Source organism: Clupea harengus, chromosome 3, assembly GCF_900700415.2.
Source record: "Clupea harengus chromosome 3, Ch_v2.0.2, whole genome shotgun sequence".
NCBI classification, from domain to species: Eukaryota; Metazoa; Chordata; class Actinopteri; order Clupeiformes; family Clupeidae; genus Clupea; species Clupea harengus.
The window spans coordinates 1603122-1618705 of record NC_045154.1 but is presented as its reverse complement, the minus strand read 5'-3'; the positions used below and the strand labels follow the sequence as shown (position 1 = coordinate 1618705).

Sequence of the window (15584 nt, the reverse complement as noted above, 5' to 3'; positions counted from 1 at the left end):
TGACAGCATGACTGAGATATTATTCATGGAACTTTACCAATAGAATAGTGATTTTATATTACAATAAGGGTCTTTATCATTACATACATTATTTATGTAAAATACATTAAGCATTTAATTACAGCCTTAACATTAGATTGGTGATGATCATATTGCCACTGAATTGTAGTGGAATTGGACCGAATGGTTTCCACGTTATTCCAAGACACACATGAGTGAGATATATCCATATGTAAATATCCAAGACACATATGAGTGAGATATATCCATATGTAAATATCCAAGACACACATGAGTGAGATGTATCCATATGTAAATATCCGAGTAGATACAAAAGCTTTTATTTCTTGATTTTAATGTTGTGAAATAAATGTACTGATCGAATACAAGAGGTCCAAACAGACCGCCTATAAACTCAGTAAATGAAAAGAATTGGTTTTGTGCTGGTCTACTTTGCAATCGCATACCTCAAGAAAACTGGTTAGGTCATTACAAACTTAAAAATCAAATCAAATCAATCTCATCTAATGATTGGTGTCCTGGTGAAGGCGATGCAAACACAAATCCATATGTGCTCCCTCACCTAAGACAGCACTGCTTAAAACTGAGGTGTACACTTACGACAGACCCTGCTGGCAAACCTGATCCTTAACTCAGTACCTAACAGCTTTGTTTGGCATGGCAGCATGGCCTGTCACGGTGGAGTGTTCCTCCTCTGGCGGTGGCGATGTGGATGTGGATGTGGATGTGGCCAGGCCTTGCCTCTGCAGTTTGGGCGCTCTGTCGCACTCTGCAGATGTGTCATGAGCGGAGACTTGGAGCATCACCTGAGGTAACAGACCTGTCTTGTGGTCATCTGCCAGAGGTCTTAGGGTCAATCTGTGCAAAGAAATAATGCTGTTATGATGTGCTTCCTTTACTGCAAGGAGAAGTAGTAGGGTAATGTCTCTTGTTTTTCAAATAAAATATTTTTGCATTGTCAACGAAAGGGATATTCTGCATGCCTTAAACATCAACAAGATGGTCCCCATTTCAAACCTTGTCACTTTCCAGAGCACACATACATTTTATATTTAAAAAGGACAAAATGATTTCATGTAAGTACTACATTGTGCAGTGTTATGCATTACACTCCAAGTGTCTTGAGTTTCGGCACTACCAAAACATTTATCTCTAATCTCTGATATGATTGGTGGCTGTTACTGTACTCCCCATAACAAACCTATAGACAATACTCTCAGGTCATAACTCATGGACTGGTTCAAGGTCATTCTACATGGCTGGCGGCAAAGTAACTGGATTCTCCCTGCTTTAATCATGTATGGAAGAGCTGTATTTAGCTAAATAGTGAGTTGGGTTTCTTTTGTGATAGTTGTATCATCCCTGTAACTGGATAAGAACATGAACACAATGGCCAGGTTTCGGTGTCAGTGTCTGGTCAAATCAGGAACCCGTTGATGAGCAGATGAATAATAAGCTCTCTGAGCGTACCTGCTCTCAGCTGGGACAACCCTAGCAGTGTTCTGACCGATGCCTCCCCTCAGCTGTGTCCATTTCCCTGTGTCCAGCTTTATCACACCCAATCCTGCCTGGTCACCTGAGGGTTGGGCATGGCTGCAAGATACAGCGTGTGGACGAAGAGAACAGTTACATAAACACGGGGCGACACATTTGCTCTTCTAACTCCGTAGAAGGTGGAAGAACATAACTATACAAACATATTACATTCTAATATTACATCACCATTTGAATGTTGACAATGTGTGTGTGGTTACCATGGGGTGAGAAAAAGTTATTCCACAGCTGCTCTGAAAATCTAACAGACTGACTGCTCTCAAAATAGGTTAAAATTTTTCTCAAACATGAACTAGGACTGAGCATGGATTAGTAACAGCGCTCAAAACAAAATGGAGTAAAACGCTAAGCACCTTTTCCCCTGAAGGTCCATGCAGTGTAAATCAGGAAGGAGAGTGTCACTGCATGATTTGGGTTTACTGCTGGGAGTAATGTCATCATTCTTCACGGTCGCTGACGGAGAGAGACCTGTAAGGACACAAGCTATTATTAACTCCAAGATAGCACTTTGTCATTTTTGTATACAATGTTGCATATGTTTTCACATTTGAACAGTGGTTGAGCCTGGAAGTCATTTGTCATCAAACCAGTGGAAACTTGGACTGTAGTGAATCCATTAAGGCTCACCATTAGTATCTTTTTCTTTCCCTTTCGCAAGTATCAACTTTTGACTGGTGGAGCTCATGGCTGGTCCAGACTCAGCTAAGTAGTATCTGATGGAGACTTTGGCTGCTGTCCTGTGTTTATTGCAGGTAGGTGTTTGGTGCTGACATCTGGCCAAGTAGAAACACACAGACTTGCAGGACCCCAGCCAGCTGGTGGGCAAGCTCTCGGAGGCCGCCCTGAGCCAGGCACAGAACAAACATTAATGCCCCATTATGCAAGAATGGGTGTTTTTTGCGACTGAGCTCCCCCTAAAGTTGCGGAGTGTAGCTGTTGTAAATATAAATCACGCTTCGAGACCCCCTAAAGGATAGTGTACATGTTTATTTGTTGACAAGCTAAAAGGTATGGAACCGCCAAAGACAACGGCAACTGACAAGGTAGAATAATATCACAAGATTTGACACAAATATGACTACATAGTATATCATAAATGGCGTATGCGCATACTAAGCGTTTGAATGTGGAGTATAAATATAGAGTTGAAACTGGTAACAAGTATTTCAAACTCTGTTTGTGCTTTCATGTGCACATACTGTATCTGTCAAATGTGCTAACAATAATAATTACTTTTGCTTACCTATGGGCCGGGAATTTGTAATATGTGGGTTTTCCTGAAGGGGGAATAAACCGCTGTTAAAATACATTGAAACTAATTTTTAAAAGGATGCATCAACTGTGAGACAGATTTCACCTGCGTACAACATACAATGGAATTAACACAGTGACAACCGAAAAAGCTAATCTCAATCTAATCTAAAAAAAAAAAAAAATGACAGCAGGAAAAGAATGAAAGTAATAACATATTCATAAGGTCTGACCTGGGTGGGCTTTGATTCTGGGGCAGAGTGTCATGGCGGCCATATGGATTGGGTGTACCTGCCTGCCCTTAGGATCAGACTGCTGGACTGCAGCACCACTGACTGGGCCATGTGGGACAGAGGGCGTAGCCTCACCTAGTCATTTGGAGACCAATGACCAATTTGTCAATTTGTCATTTCTGTCCACTGGTTAAATAAGCCCACGTACAATACAATCAGCACAAATCTCTCCAAATATAAAAAGATCTGTACCCCCACACAAGTGTGCTCCAGCTCTGCCCATGTTGGGTGTTGACACAGCCTCCACGGAACCCTCCTGCAAACATACTTCATTAGATTTTCAAGTGCCACTGGCAATGCATTCAAAAACAACTTGAGAGGAAAAGCACACAATCACCATAATCATCACCATACATAACATTTTCTATTCTTCTGTGAAGGCTTCTGCAAAACAATTTTTTACACTAATACTCAGAAATAAGAAGAGGATTGTGAATTCACCTGGCCAGTATTGTGGTCACTCCCATGGGCCTGTGGGGAGTGGTGAGGGCTCCATGCACTTCCACTCTGTTGTGTTGCCTCTACCTTCTGTCTTTTTTCTGTATCTTTCACCATGGCTAACGTATCCTGAGTCTTCTTGCCACGCACACTGCTGGGCTGGGATTCCAATACAAAATGAATATAGTTAATTGAGTCCTGGTCATTTTAATCTACTTGTAAAAACCCAAGTGTGTTCATGTCAATATATTCAGAGGTTACTGTGGTTTCCACTGTGGGTCTTAGATACCGTTTCCCGCCCTACCTTTCGATGAAGTTGATTTCTTTCCTTGCGACTTCTGAGGTGCCTTTTCTGCGGTGGATTTGATTTGGAGTAAACATAATACAGTTGGTACAGAATGTTTGCGTGCAACCGAAAGAAATAATAGTTTACTGACTGAGAACTGAAAAAGACACCACCGCATACCTGGTGAGAGGTATTTACTAGGTTCAATGGAGGGCCATCTGACTCTGAACTGTTGGAGCCACTAGTGCTGCAGGAATGGAAAGACAAACAAGTTTCTTATGTCTGACCGGATCATTTAGAGATCAGTGGAACTTATTTGACTGTGTGTAAGGGATTTTTGTTTTGTAAAGACAGATGTTCACAGGTCCTCACCTGGATTCAATATCAGAGACAGAGAGACCACCAAGGGATCCGTTGGAGTCCGGGCCTAGCCTCCTGCTGATCTCCAGTCTGAGCAAAGCACTCAGCTCAGCTAGACACTGGCTTGTCTGGGAAAAACCACAAATACTGCTCTATAACGACTTTAACGACTAGCTTACCAATTCAAAGATGGGTCTAATCATTATATCACAAACCAGCAGAAAACAAAATATCTACCAGTATGTAACTGTTTAGGATTTCTATTACTGAAAGCACTATGTTAAAGTGTTAGCACATTCATAGACAAGCTCAAGGTACACACAGTTTCATATAGTGGATAGACTTGGCTATCCTTGGCTTACCTTGGTTGTGTCTGGGTCACAGTAATCCAGCAGCGTGTCACAAAGGTGATACCCTATTGACTTCAGGTCTTGAGTGGAGAAATGTGTTCCTGTTCTGTTACCTGCAAATAACGCACAGGGGAAATTGAGAAATGCTTCATACATGAACTGGCGAACCCTTAAAGGCACTACTTACATCTCTGTACTCCTCGGTAGTTGCAGCTTTTTTGACCTGCAAACTAAATATGACTGAGCCGTGATTAAACACATCAATGACCATTTTGTACATATCCGCGTCAAGCCACACCCTTGATTTTGAGTCTCCTTTTCATTTGCTGATCGTGACTCATCATTCAGAGGAGTTCACACACAAACCCCCACCCACCCAAAAACATTTCCAAGACTTTTAGAACTTAGTTTAGAGTTCAGCAACACCCTACCAAGTGTGGAGCCTCCAAAGGTGGACTCCATGGTATAGCTGTTTCTAATGCCAAGCTTCCACATAACAACGCGGCCAGTGCCTTCTTTGGTCTTCTGAACCTTGAACTTACAACTCCCGAAAGAGAACTAGGGGAACAAAAGAAGCATTGCAACAAGATCCAACAAAAGTGCACACAATCAATATATAAATTAAACATATCTGTAGTACTTAAACTAAACAAGACTTTATTTTATGAAAAAACTAAGTAAACAGCATAGGCATGAGAATATTCTGGCATTTCTTTTCCACCTTGTCATGAGCATTCTTGCTCATCATCAGAGGGAAGACCCTTTCCTGGAGGTTTACTGAGGTACTGCTCTTACTGTCACAGCCATACATGAAGACATTGTTTTTCCTGCTGTGTCCATGGAGGTCACAGTATAGTACCACCTCTCTCTCTGACAGCAGCCTGGGGATGAAGGAAAACAACTCTAGTCACTCAAGACTTCTACACAAAACTAAAGCATTTACCTAACGTCACTATAATCCCTTTTACAACTAGCAGGTTGCTGTAGCAACAGTCATAAGTCATCCAAAAGTCATCTCCACTATCCCATTACCTAAACCTCTAAAACCAGTTGTCTTTGGAGTCATGTTAAACCCAAAGCAATTACCCTATGTCTCCATAATCTTTCTGACATCAAGACAGTTGCTTGTTCTCTACCATGGATGTCCATTCACCTTTTCACCATATTACAAGTATGCCAAACGCAGGGAAACGACTCCTGCAAGAGTGTGCGATAGTTCCGGTTGAGGTCACGACCAGCTAGTGAGCAGCGGTAGTTCCCTACCACCACTCCATCAGGGTTGAGCATGGGGATTACCTTTAAGACATGGGGGCACACGGATAACTATCCACCTGTACATATGATTTCATTGCTTGGCTATTTCAATTTAAAGAAACATTGCTTTTCTTACCTTGAAGACGAACATCTCTCGAAGTAGAGAGGCATCAGGAGAGTCACCAAGAAGGAAGTCGAGGAAGCCCTGCATTATCCAAGAGCTGTTGGTCTCTCCTGGGTGAACCCTCGCAGTCACCACCACAGCCTGCTTAACGTGACTATCCAAGCTGATGCCCGGGGCAGTGATGGTCAGTACATAGACCGGGTTTCCTGCCAAGCTACGGCATAGTACCCGCAGCTTGCAGTAGGCGGCTGTGCTGGGCTGACGCACCACACGACACAAATAGCGATGTAGGTCTGAGTAGGTATAAGGGTAGCAGTGTGCCAGATAGCATGAGTCACCCACGTGCGGGAACTCCAGAGTCCAGGTTAGGGAGTACAGCGGCTTGCCGTCCTGTTCCCTATTGTTGCGGTAGTACTTTATGTTGGCCCCGGTCCGGGTCCATCCTTGGCCCTGCTCCCTGGCAGCACGCTCTGAGTACAGAAGTGGGCGCATGCCTGCACTGTACAGGCTACTAGGCTTGAGCAGGTTGATGATGCTGAAACGGTAAGTGACGCCAGCTTTCATGTTCTGCACCCGAAAGTAGAACCACTGTGTGTGCTTAGTAGTGTAGAGGTCATGCCGAAGAGTCAGCTCATAGTCGTGGACGCCTCTGGAAAAGAAAGCAACTCAATAAATCCATGATGTTAAAGTGCTGATGTGTTTACTGTGTGAAAAACGAAGGTCTGACACTTACACCTGCACTGCTTTCTGAAGGTTGCCGCTCTGAAAGCGGGACTCAAAGGACAGGGGCGGCTCCTGGCTGCTGGACCAATGGGCATTCTTTACGGGGCCCTGGCTTCCTCCGACCCGGGAGCAGGTGAAGTGAGCTGTCCTTGTAGCTGCCAGTGTCAACATGCAGGGGTTCACACAAAAACAGGACCTGATCATCCAGGATGGCACTAGTCATTTTGTTTTCATGATGAGAAAAGCAGGGCTCCAGACTGCAGATGATTAGTCACATTTTGCATCCAAATGTGTTTAAGGTGCAATTTTTTTTGCAATGAGTGCAACTGCAAAATAGGTGTTCTCTAACGTCACTGTAGAGATGCTAAGCAGACATAGCTGTGGAACGCAACCAAGCAAGCAGACTATCTCTGGTGATGTAACTTGTCAACATCAGAACTTTCAGGGACTTCCTATTGTAGGTTTTTTTTTCTTTTGTAGCCTATTGTTAATGGGTTTCCCAAAAAGCCACCTTTGCAGATACCAGTCAGACTGCACAGAGAGGGATGCAGAGAGATGGATGTGTCTCAGATAAACACATTTGTAAATAGACCGTGATATTACGTTTTTTTTCCCCCCATAATATATGTGAATTTAAATAACATACCTGGATTGATTAAATAAACGATATTTCCTTTCTCCTCCCCGACTGGCATAGGTGTCCTCTCGTGGCCTGTACACTGGTAGAAGGGCTCTGCCTCTGGTGGATCCCATTCTACAGAGGTATAACATGTGAAACTGATGTTACAATACAATTTGGCTCACAATTTGTAATGTGCATGACCATAGTCATACAGCCTGCCTATGGACCTCAGGGATAGTTTGGCTCAATCTGCAATGCACTGTATTCCATGTCTATGACATGTACCATTCAATTGACTCTTTGACTGGCTGACAGAATGTTTGATGCCAATCTGGTTCAGGACTACATTTAAGCGTCAATTAATATGATATCAGTACCTATATGTTGAATGTCTCCCACAGTGATGTCACACTCAACAGGCCAGCGTACACCCTGAATTGGACTGGAGTGGGAGGGGATGGCAAAGAGATCACGGGGCTGTCTGAGACGAGGAATGGGCCGGCCCCCATTAAAGTCAATCAGCAGCTGCTTAGTCCTTAGAGGCTTGTGCAGGTACAAGGGAACTAGTGTAATGCAGAGCATGAATTAAACAATCAACCACAATTAGGCAACACATTAATTAGCTTAAAATACATAACATAAAATGATCTTCCTGTAAAAGTCATCAGAAACCCTTGAAGGACAAAATAAGTTTCTTGTTATCCACAACCACATCTAAACATTTTACAAATATTAGGAACATTAGACGGTCCACACCCCCAGTGATAGACTAAAATAGCAAATCTGACCGTAAGCTATAATGACTTCTAGACTGAGCAGTAATTTGAGAAGGAAAACTAGAAAATGCATTTCCTGAAGGAAATACCAGTGCATGACATGCAAAAGTTAAGAAAGGAAGAAGAAAAGAAAGAAGAGTGAAAGAAGGAAAGAAGAGTGGAAGAAGAAAAGAAGAAAATAAAGAAGAAAGGAAAGAAGAGTGAAGCTAGGAAAGAAGAGTGGAAGAAGGAAAGAAGAAAGTTAAGTTAAGCGGTTCGAGCTGAATTAAGTGCAGAAGTCGGTACAAAGAATAACAACTAGAAAATGCATTTCCTGAAGGAAATACCAGTGCATGACATGCAAAAGTTAAGAAAGGAAGAAGAAAAAAAAGAAGAGTGAAGAAGCAAAGAAGAAAGGAAAGAAGAGTAAAAGAAGGAAAGAAGAGTGGAAGAAAGGAAAGAAGAGTGGAAGAAGGAAGGAAGAATGGAAGAAGGAAAGAAGAAAAGAAAAAAGAGTGAAAGAAGGAAAGAAGAGTGGAAGAAGGAAAGAAGAGTGAACAAGAGTGGCTATGGATAAAGAGATATATAGTGAAGAGGGAAAATATTGAAAGAAGGAGAGAAAATGGAGTGAAGCAGAGAGATGGAGTGTGAGAGAAAGTAGACTGAGAGAGATAAAGAGAAAGATGGAGAGATGGAGAGAAAAAGAAGTAGAGAATGGAAGGTGTCTCTTAATATTCCTAGTTATACTGGATGGAGAGGGACAGGGAGAAGAGGAGCCTTGGCGCAGGTGTCAGTGAAACACAGGTGCAAGCCAGTTTAATGACCCTATTATGATGTCATAATGGCCCAATGTAAGTCAATGGGAAAATTTGTATTAGTTTTTCTTTAATATCTTAAAAAGTATAAAGTTTAGAAAAATACATAGCATAAGTGTCCTTTATAAGACCTACGCGCCAAAGTTTGAATGAAGTTTCTAAGTTAAGCGGTTCGAGCTGAATTAAGCGCAGAAGTCGGTAAAAAGAATAACTAGAAAATGCATTTCCTGAAGGAAATACCAGTGCATGAAATGCAAAAGTTAAGAAAGGAAGAAGAAAAGAAAGAAGAGTGAAAGAAGGAAAGAAGAGTGGAAGAAGAATAGAAGAAAAGAAAGAAGAAAGGAAAGAAGAGTGAAGCTAGGAAAAAAGAGTGAAAGAAGGAAAGAAGAAAAGAAAGAAGGGAAAGAAGAAAGTAAAGAAGAGTGGAAGAAGGAAATAAAAAAGAAAGAAGAGTGAAAGAAGGAAAGAAGAGTGGAAGAAGGAAAGAAGAAAATAAAGAAGAGTGGAAGAAGGAAAGAAGAAAGGAAAGAAGAGTGGAAGAAGGAAAGAAGAAAGGAAAGAAGAGTGAAGAAAGGAAAGAAGAGTGGAAGAAGGAAAGACGAGTGGAAGAAGGAAAGGACAGAAAATGGAGTGATGCAGAGAGATGGAGTGTGAGAGAAAGTAGAGTGAGAGGGATAGAGAGAAAGATAGAGAGAAAAAAAAGTAGAGTATGGAAGGTGTCTTTTAATATTCCTAGTTATACAGTTGAATGGAGAGGGACAGAGAGAAGAGGAGCCTTGGAACCATGGCGCAGGTGTCAGTGAAGCACAGGTGCAAGCCAGTTTAATGACCCTATTATGATGTCACAATGGCCCAATGTAAGTCAATGGGGAAATTTGTATTAGTTTTTCTTTAATATCTTAAAAAGTATAAAGTTTAGAAAAATACATAGCATAAGTGTCCTTTACAAGACCTACGCGACAAAGTTTGAACAAAGTTTCTAAGTTAAGCGGTTCGAGCTGAATTAAGCGCAGAAAATCGGTAAAGAGAATAACTAGAAAATGCATTTCCTGAAGGAAATACCAGTGCATGAAATGCAAAAGTTAAGAAAGGAAGAAAAAAAAGAAAGAAGAGTGAAGAAGCAAAGAAGAAAGGAAAGAAGAGTAAAAGAAGGAAAGAAGAGTGGAAGAAAGGAAAGAAGAGTGGAAGAAGGAAGGAAGAGTGGAAGAAGGAAAGAAGAAAAGAAAGAAGAGTGAAAGAAAGGAAAGAAGAGTGGAAGAAGGAAAGAAGAGTGGAAGAAGAAAAGAAAGAAGAGTGAAGAAAGGAAAGAAGAGTAGAAGAAGGAGAGAAGAAAAGAAAGAAGAGTGAAAGAAGGAAAGAAGAGTGGAAGAAAGAAAGAAGAAAGGAAAGAAGAGTGAAGAAAGGAAAGAAGAGTGGAAGAAGAAAAGAAGACAAGAAAGAAGAGTGAAATAAGAAAGGAAAGAAGAGTGGAAGAAGGAAAGAAGAAAAGAAAGAAGAGTGAAAGAAGGAAAGAAGAGTGGAAGAAGGAAAGAAGAGTGAACAAGAGTGGCTATGGATAAAGAGATATATAGTGAAGAGGGAAAATATTGAAAGAAGGAGAGAAAATGGAGTGAAGCAGAGAGATGGAGTGTGAGAGAAAGTAGACTGAGAGAGATAAAGAGAAAGATGGAGAGATGGAGAGAAAAAGAAGTAGAGAATGGAAGGTGTCTCTTAATATTCCTAGTTATACTGGATGGAGAGGGACAGGGAGAAGAGGAGCCTTGGCGCAGGTGTCAGTGAAACACAGGTGCAAGCCAGTTTAATGACCCTATTATGATGTCATAATGGCCCAATGTAAGTCAATGGGAAAATTTGTATTAGTTTTTCTTTAATATCTTAAAAAGTATAAAGTTTAGAAAAATACATAGCATAAGTGTCCTTTATAAGACCTACGCGCCAAAGTTTGAATGAAGTTTCTAAGTTAAGCGGTTCGAGCTGAATTAAGCGCAGAAGTCGGTAAAAAGAATAACTAGAAAATGCATTTCCTGAAGGAAATACCAGTGCATGAAATGCAAAAGTTAAGAAAGGAAGAAGAAAAGAAAGAAGAGTGAAAGAAGGAAAGAAGAGTGGAAGAAGAATAGAAGAAAAGAAAGAAGAAAGGAAAGAAGAGTGAAGCTAGGAAAAAAGAGTGAAAGAAGGAAAGAAGAAAAGAAAGAAGGGAAAGAAGAAAGTAAAGAAGAGTGGAAGAAGGAAATAAAAAAGAAAGAAGAGTGAAAGAAGGAAAGAAGAGTGGAAGAAGGAAAGAAGAAAATAAAGAAGAGTGGAAGAAGGAAAGAAGAAAGGAAAGAAGAGTGAAGAAAGGAAAGAAGAGTGGAAGAAGGAAAGACGAGTGGAAGAAGGAAAGGACAGAAAATGGAGTGATGCAGAGAGATGGAGTGTGAGAGAAAGTAGAGTGAGAGGGATAGAGAGAAAGATAGAGAGAAAAAAAAGTAGAGTATGGAAGGTGTCTTTTAATATTCCTAGTTATACAGTTGAATGGAGAGGGACAGAGAGAAGAGGAGCCTTGGAACCTTGGCGCAGGTGTCAGTGAAGCACAGGTGCAAGCCAGTTTAATGACCCTATTATGATGTCACAATGGCCCAATGTAAGTCAATGGGGAAATTTGTATTAGTTTTTCTTTAATATCTTAAAAAGTATAAAGTTTAGAAAAATACATAGCATAAGTGTCCTTTACAAGACCTACGCGACAAAGTTTGAACAAAGTTTCTAAGTTAAGCGGTTCGAGCTGAATTAAGCGCAGAAAATCGGTAAAGAGAATAACTAGAAAATGCATTTCCTGAAGGAAATACCAGTGCATGAAATGCAAAAGTTAAGAAAGGAAGAAAAAAAAGAAAGAAGAGTGAAGAAGCAAAGAAGAAAGGAAAGAAGAGTAAAAGAAGGAAAGAAGAGTGGAAGAAAGGAAAGAAGAGTGGAAGAAGGAAGGAAGAGTGGAAGAAGGAAAGAAGAAAAGAAAGAAGAGTGAAAGAAAGGAAAGAAGAGTGGAAGAAGGAAAGAAGAGTGGAAGAAGAAAAGAAAGAAGAGTGAAGAAAGGAAAGAAGAGTAGAAGAAGGAGAGAAGAAAAGAAAGAAGAGTGAAAGAAGGAAAGAAGAGTGGAAGAAAGAAAGAAGAAAGGAAAGAAGAGTGGAAGAAGAAAAGAAGACAAGAAAGAAGAGTGAAATAAGAAAGGAAAGAAGAGTGGAAGAAGGAAAGAAGAAAAGAAAGAAGAGTGAAAGAAAGGAAAGAAGAGTGGAAGAAGGAAAGAAGAGTGGAAGAAGGAAAGAAGAAAGGAAAGAAGAGTAAAGAAAGGAAAGAAGAGTGGAAGAAGGAAAGAAGAGTGGAAGAAGGAAAGAAAAAAGGAAAGAAGAGTGGAAGAAGGAAAGAAGAGTGGAAGAAGGAAAGAAGAAAGGAAAGAAGAAGGAAAGAAGAGTGGAAGAAAGAAAGAAGAAAGGAAAGAAGAGTGAACAATACTGGCTCTAGATAAAGACAGTAAAGAGAGAGTGAAGAGGGAAAATATTGAAAGAAGGAGAGAAAATGGAGTGAAGCAGAGAGATGGAGTGTGAGAGAAAGTAGAGTGAGAGGGATAGAGAGAAAGATAGAGAGAAAAAAAAGTAGAGAATGGAAGGTGTCTCTTAATATTCCTAGTTATACAGTTGAATGGAGAGGGACAGAGAGAAGAGGAGCCTTGGAACCTTGGCGCAGGTGTCAGTGAAGCACAGGTGCAAGCCAGTTTAAAGACCCTATTATGATGTCATAATGGCCCAATGTAAGTCAATGGGAGAAATTGTATTAGTTTTTCTTTAATATTTTGAAAAGTATAAAGTTTAGAAAAATGAAAAATACATAGCATAAGTGTCCTTAACAAGACCTATGCAGCAAAGTTTGAACGAAGTTTCTACGTTAAGCGGTTCGAGCTGAATTAAGCGCAGAAGTCGGTAAAGAGAAGAAGAAGAAGAAGAAGAAGAAGAAGAAGAACTAGAAAATGCATTTCCTGAAGGAAATACCAGTGCATGAAATACAAAAGTTAAGAAAGGAAGAAGAAAAGAAAGAAGAGTGAAAGAAGGAAAGAAGAAAGGAAAGAAGAGTAAATCAAGGAAAGAACAGTGTAAGAAGGAAAGAAGCAAGGAAAGAAGAGTGGAAGAAGGAAAGAAGAAAAGAAAGAAGAAAGGAAAAAAGAGAGGAAGAAGGAAAGTAGAAAAGAAAGAAGAGTGGAAGAAGGAAAGAAGAAAGGAAAGAAGAGTGAACAAGAGTGGCTATGGATAAAGAGATATATAGTGAAGAGGGAAAATATTGAAAGAAGGAGAGAAAATGGAGTGAAGCAGAGAGATGGAGTGTGAGAGAAAGTAGACTGAGAGAGATAAAGAGAAAGATGGAGAGATGGAGAGAAAAAGAAGTAGAGAATGGAAGGTGTCTCTTAATATTCCTAGTTATACAGTTGAATGGAGAGGGACAGAGAGAAGAGGAGCCTTGGAACCTTGGCGCAGGTGTCAGTGAAGCACAGGTGCAAGCCAGTTTAATGACCCTATTATGATGTCATAATGGCCCAATGTAAGTCAATGGGAAAATTTGTATTCGTTTTTCTTTAATATCTTAAAAAGTATAAAGTTTAGAAAAGTGAAAAATACATAGCATAAGTGTCCTTTATAAGACCTAAGCGCCAAAGTTTGAACGAAGTTTCTAAGTTAAGCGGTTCGAGCTGAATTAAGCTCAGAAGTCGGTAAAAAGAATAATAAGAAGTATAAGAAGCCTAGGAATAACAATACAGGGCATTTCATGCACTGTAATAAGAAGCCTAGGAATAACAATACAGGGCATTTCATGCACTGTAATAAAAAGCCTAGGAATAACAATACAGGGCATTTCATGCACTGTAATAAGAAGAATAAGAAACGAAGGAATAACAATACAGGGCATTTCATGCACTGTAATAAGAAAAGTTTGGATAACAATACAGGGCATTTCATGCACTGTAATAAGAAGAAGAATAAGAAGCCTAGGAATAACAATACAGGACATTTCATGCACTGTAATAAGAAGCCTAGGAATAACAATACAGGGCATTTCATGCACTGTAATAAGAAAAGTTTGGATAACAATACAGGGCATTTCATGCACTGTAATAATAATAAGTATAAGAAACGAAGGAATAACAATACAGGGCATTTCATGCACTGTAATAAAACGCCATATCTTTAATCTTTAGCAATGCAACTTTAAGACGCCATCATTTTACATGAAAACACACAAATGTACTGGATGAATCTTCACAAGAGTGTAAGATCACAAAAGGCCACTAGCAGACCTATGGACCATGTTCAAGTAAAAAAAAAACCTCACACGTCTTTTCAGCGTCTTGTTCTTCATCCCCTGTATTGGAGTCAGGGCTGTCAGGTGAATGGGTGTCTGACTGAGAGTCTTGACTAACTGCCCATCTATCAAAGGAGGAAGCACTGGCCCGAGGAGGAGCCGTACCTGCAGTGAATGAAGAAACTAAGATTACTAGGAAAGTCATTTCACAACGTATCCTTTCTATGAAACCAAATGAGAGATGCAACATGTAATGCCGAGCATTTCACATCCAACTAGGTCTAATTTAACTGAAACTATTACATCCATAGCCTATGTAAACGAATACCTTTAAGTAACTTTACGGTGTTAGAATAACACAACTTCTCTGAAAGCTTTTCAAAGAGATCTAACTTTAACAACAGGACATTTATCACATCGCAGCTCATGTTATGCCTACCAGTGAACAGACCGTAGTGCTGAAGGTGTCGCAGAATGAATTTGTCGTATGCATCATCTGAGGTCTGAATCGGACAAACAATGCATTGTTATAGAAGCCATAGCACTTTGTATTTCAGTTAAGGTTACTATTTAAAGCCCGCCTAAATCAGCCACTAAATTCATATCCCACCTGCATTGCAGAATCCGTTTCCGATGCTGGACTCATCCTCGTTTATTTGCTTGGCAGACGGTCCGTTGAAGATTCGCAACTTTCGCATGACCCAACTCTTCACCAGTTATCAATTGCTAACTTTAGCGGGCTATAGCGACGTAGCATAACCTAAGACTCCATAAACTCTAAACTGCCATTTTTAAAGTACTTTTAGCCATTATGTTATTACTTGTGCAATAGAAGTACACCGCACATCGATGATCAAGCAACTCGGTTGATTTAGTTACCACAACATAATCGTTCCTTCCCATACTCATGGGAATGCCAGAATATTTCGGCAGAAGCTTGCTCACAATACGTTGCTAAGCAACAGAGGTCACATGGTCTGATAAAACGCCGTTTTCCAATCTACGGGAATGTAATTCCATGCAACTACAATGTGTATATTTCGCTAGATCATAAATAGTTTCCTGGTTAGGTCATAGGCATGATCAATCAAAATATGAATCTTAATATCGTTTGTAACCAAGTTACCTGTCCCTGAAGACGGTAAAACTAATGAAAGAATCAATAGGAAGCACAGGAACCCCTTACCTATCGTATCGTTGTGTGGTAGGTGTAGGAGTACAGTTTTAGAAGGGAGAAACTCTGAATATGCAATACATTCAGATTTTGCATTTAAACTTTTCCAAGCATGCAAATAATTTATTTTTGTCATGCACGCACATTTCTTAATGCGCCCTCAAGAACAAATGTATTTAAAAATATTATTTAGCAAAATCTCAAATGTATCACTGGGTACCCTAGCATACGTTCTTAAAAAT

The 15584-nt window shown here is 40.2% G+C and overlaps 1 protein-coding gene across 1 annotated transcript; it reads right to left on the bottom strand.

Moving 5' to 3' along the window:
* Positions 1–2718: 2718 nt before the first annotated feature.
* On the bottom strand, positions 2719–15460 carry agbl2 (AGBL carboxypeptidase 2). The gene is made up of 17 exons (XM_042707466.1): positions 14779–15460; positions 14608–14671; positions 14199–14333; positions 7654–7839; positions 7301–7408; positions 6665–6809; positions 5944–6580; positions 5707–5849; positions 5275–5434; positions 4985–5111; positions 4566–4666; positions 4216–4331; positions 4024–4090; positions 3862–3909; positions 3561–3716; positions 3312–3375; positions 2719–3194 (listed from the first exon to the last, which is right to left on the bottom strand). The coding sequence occupies exons 1-17, from the start codon at positions 14812–14814 to the stop codon at positions 3046–3048; spliced, it is 2442 nt and encodes an 813-aa protein (XP_042563400.1). The 5' UTR covers positions 14815–15460; the 3' UTR covers positions 2719–3045.
* Between the last annotated feature and the right edge of the window lie 124 nt (positions 15461–15584).

What these genes read in the sequence shown, in the direction of transcription:
- agbl2 (XM_042707466.1), bottom strand. Translation starts at nt 14,814, where the DNA reads ATGAGTCCAGCATCGGAAACGGATTCTGCAATGCAG. An exon ending in GAGAGATGTTCGTCTTCAAG is followed by an intron (nt 5,850 to 5,943) that starts GTAAGAAAAGCA and finishes CATGTCTTAAAG; the next exon opens with GTAATCCCCATGCTCAACCC. An exon ending in GTGACCACAATACTGGCCAG is followed by an intron (nt 3,376 to 3,560) that starts GTGAATTCACAA and finishes GTATGTTTGCAG; the next exon opens with GAGGGTTCCGTGGAGGCTGT.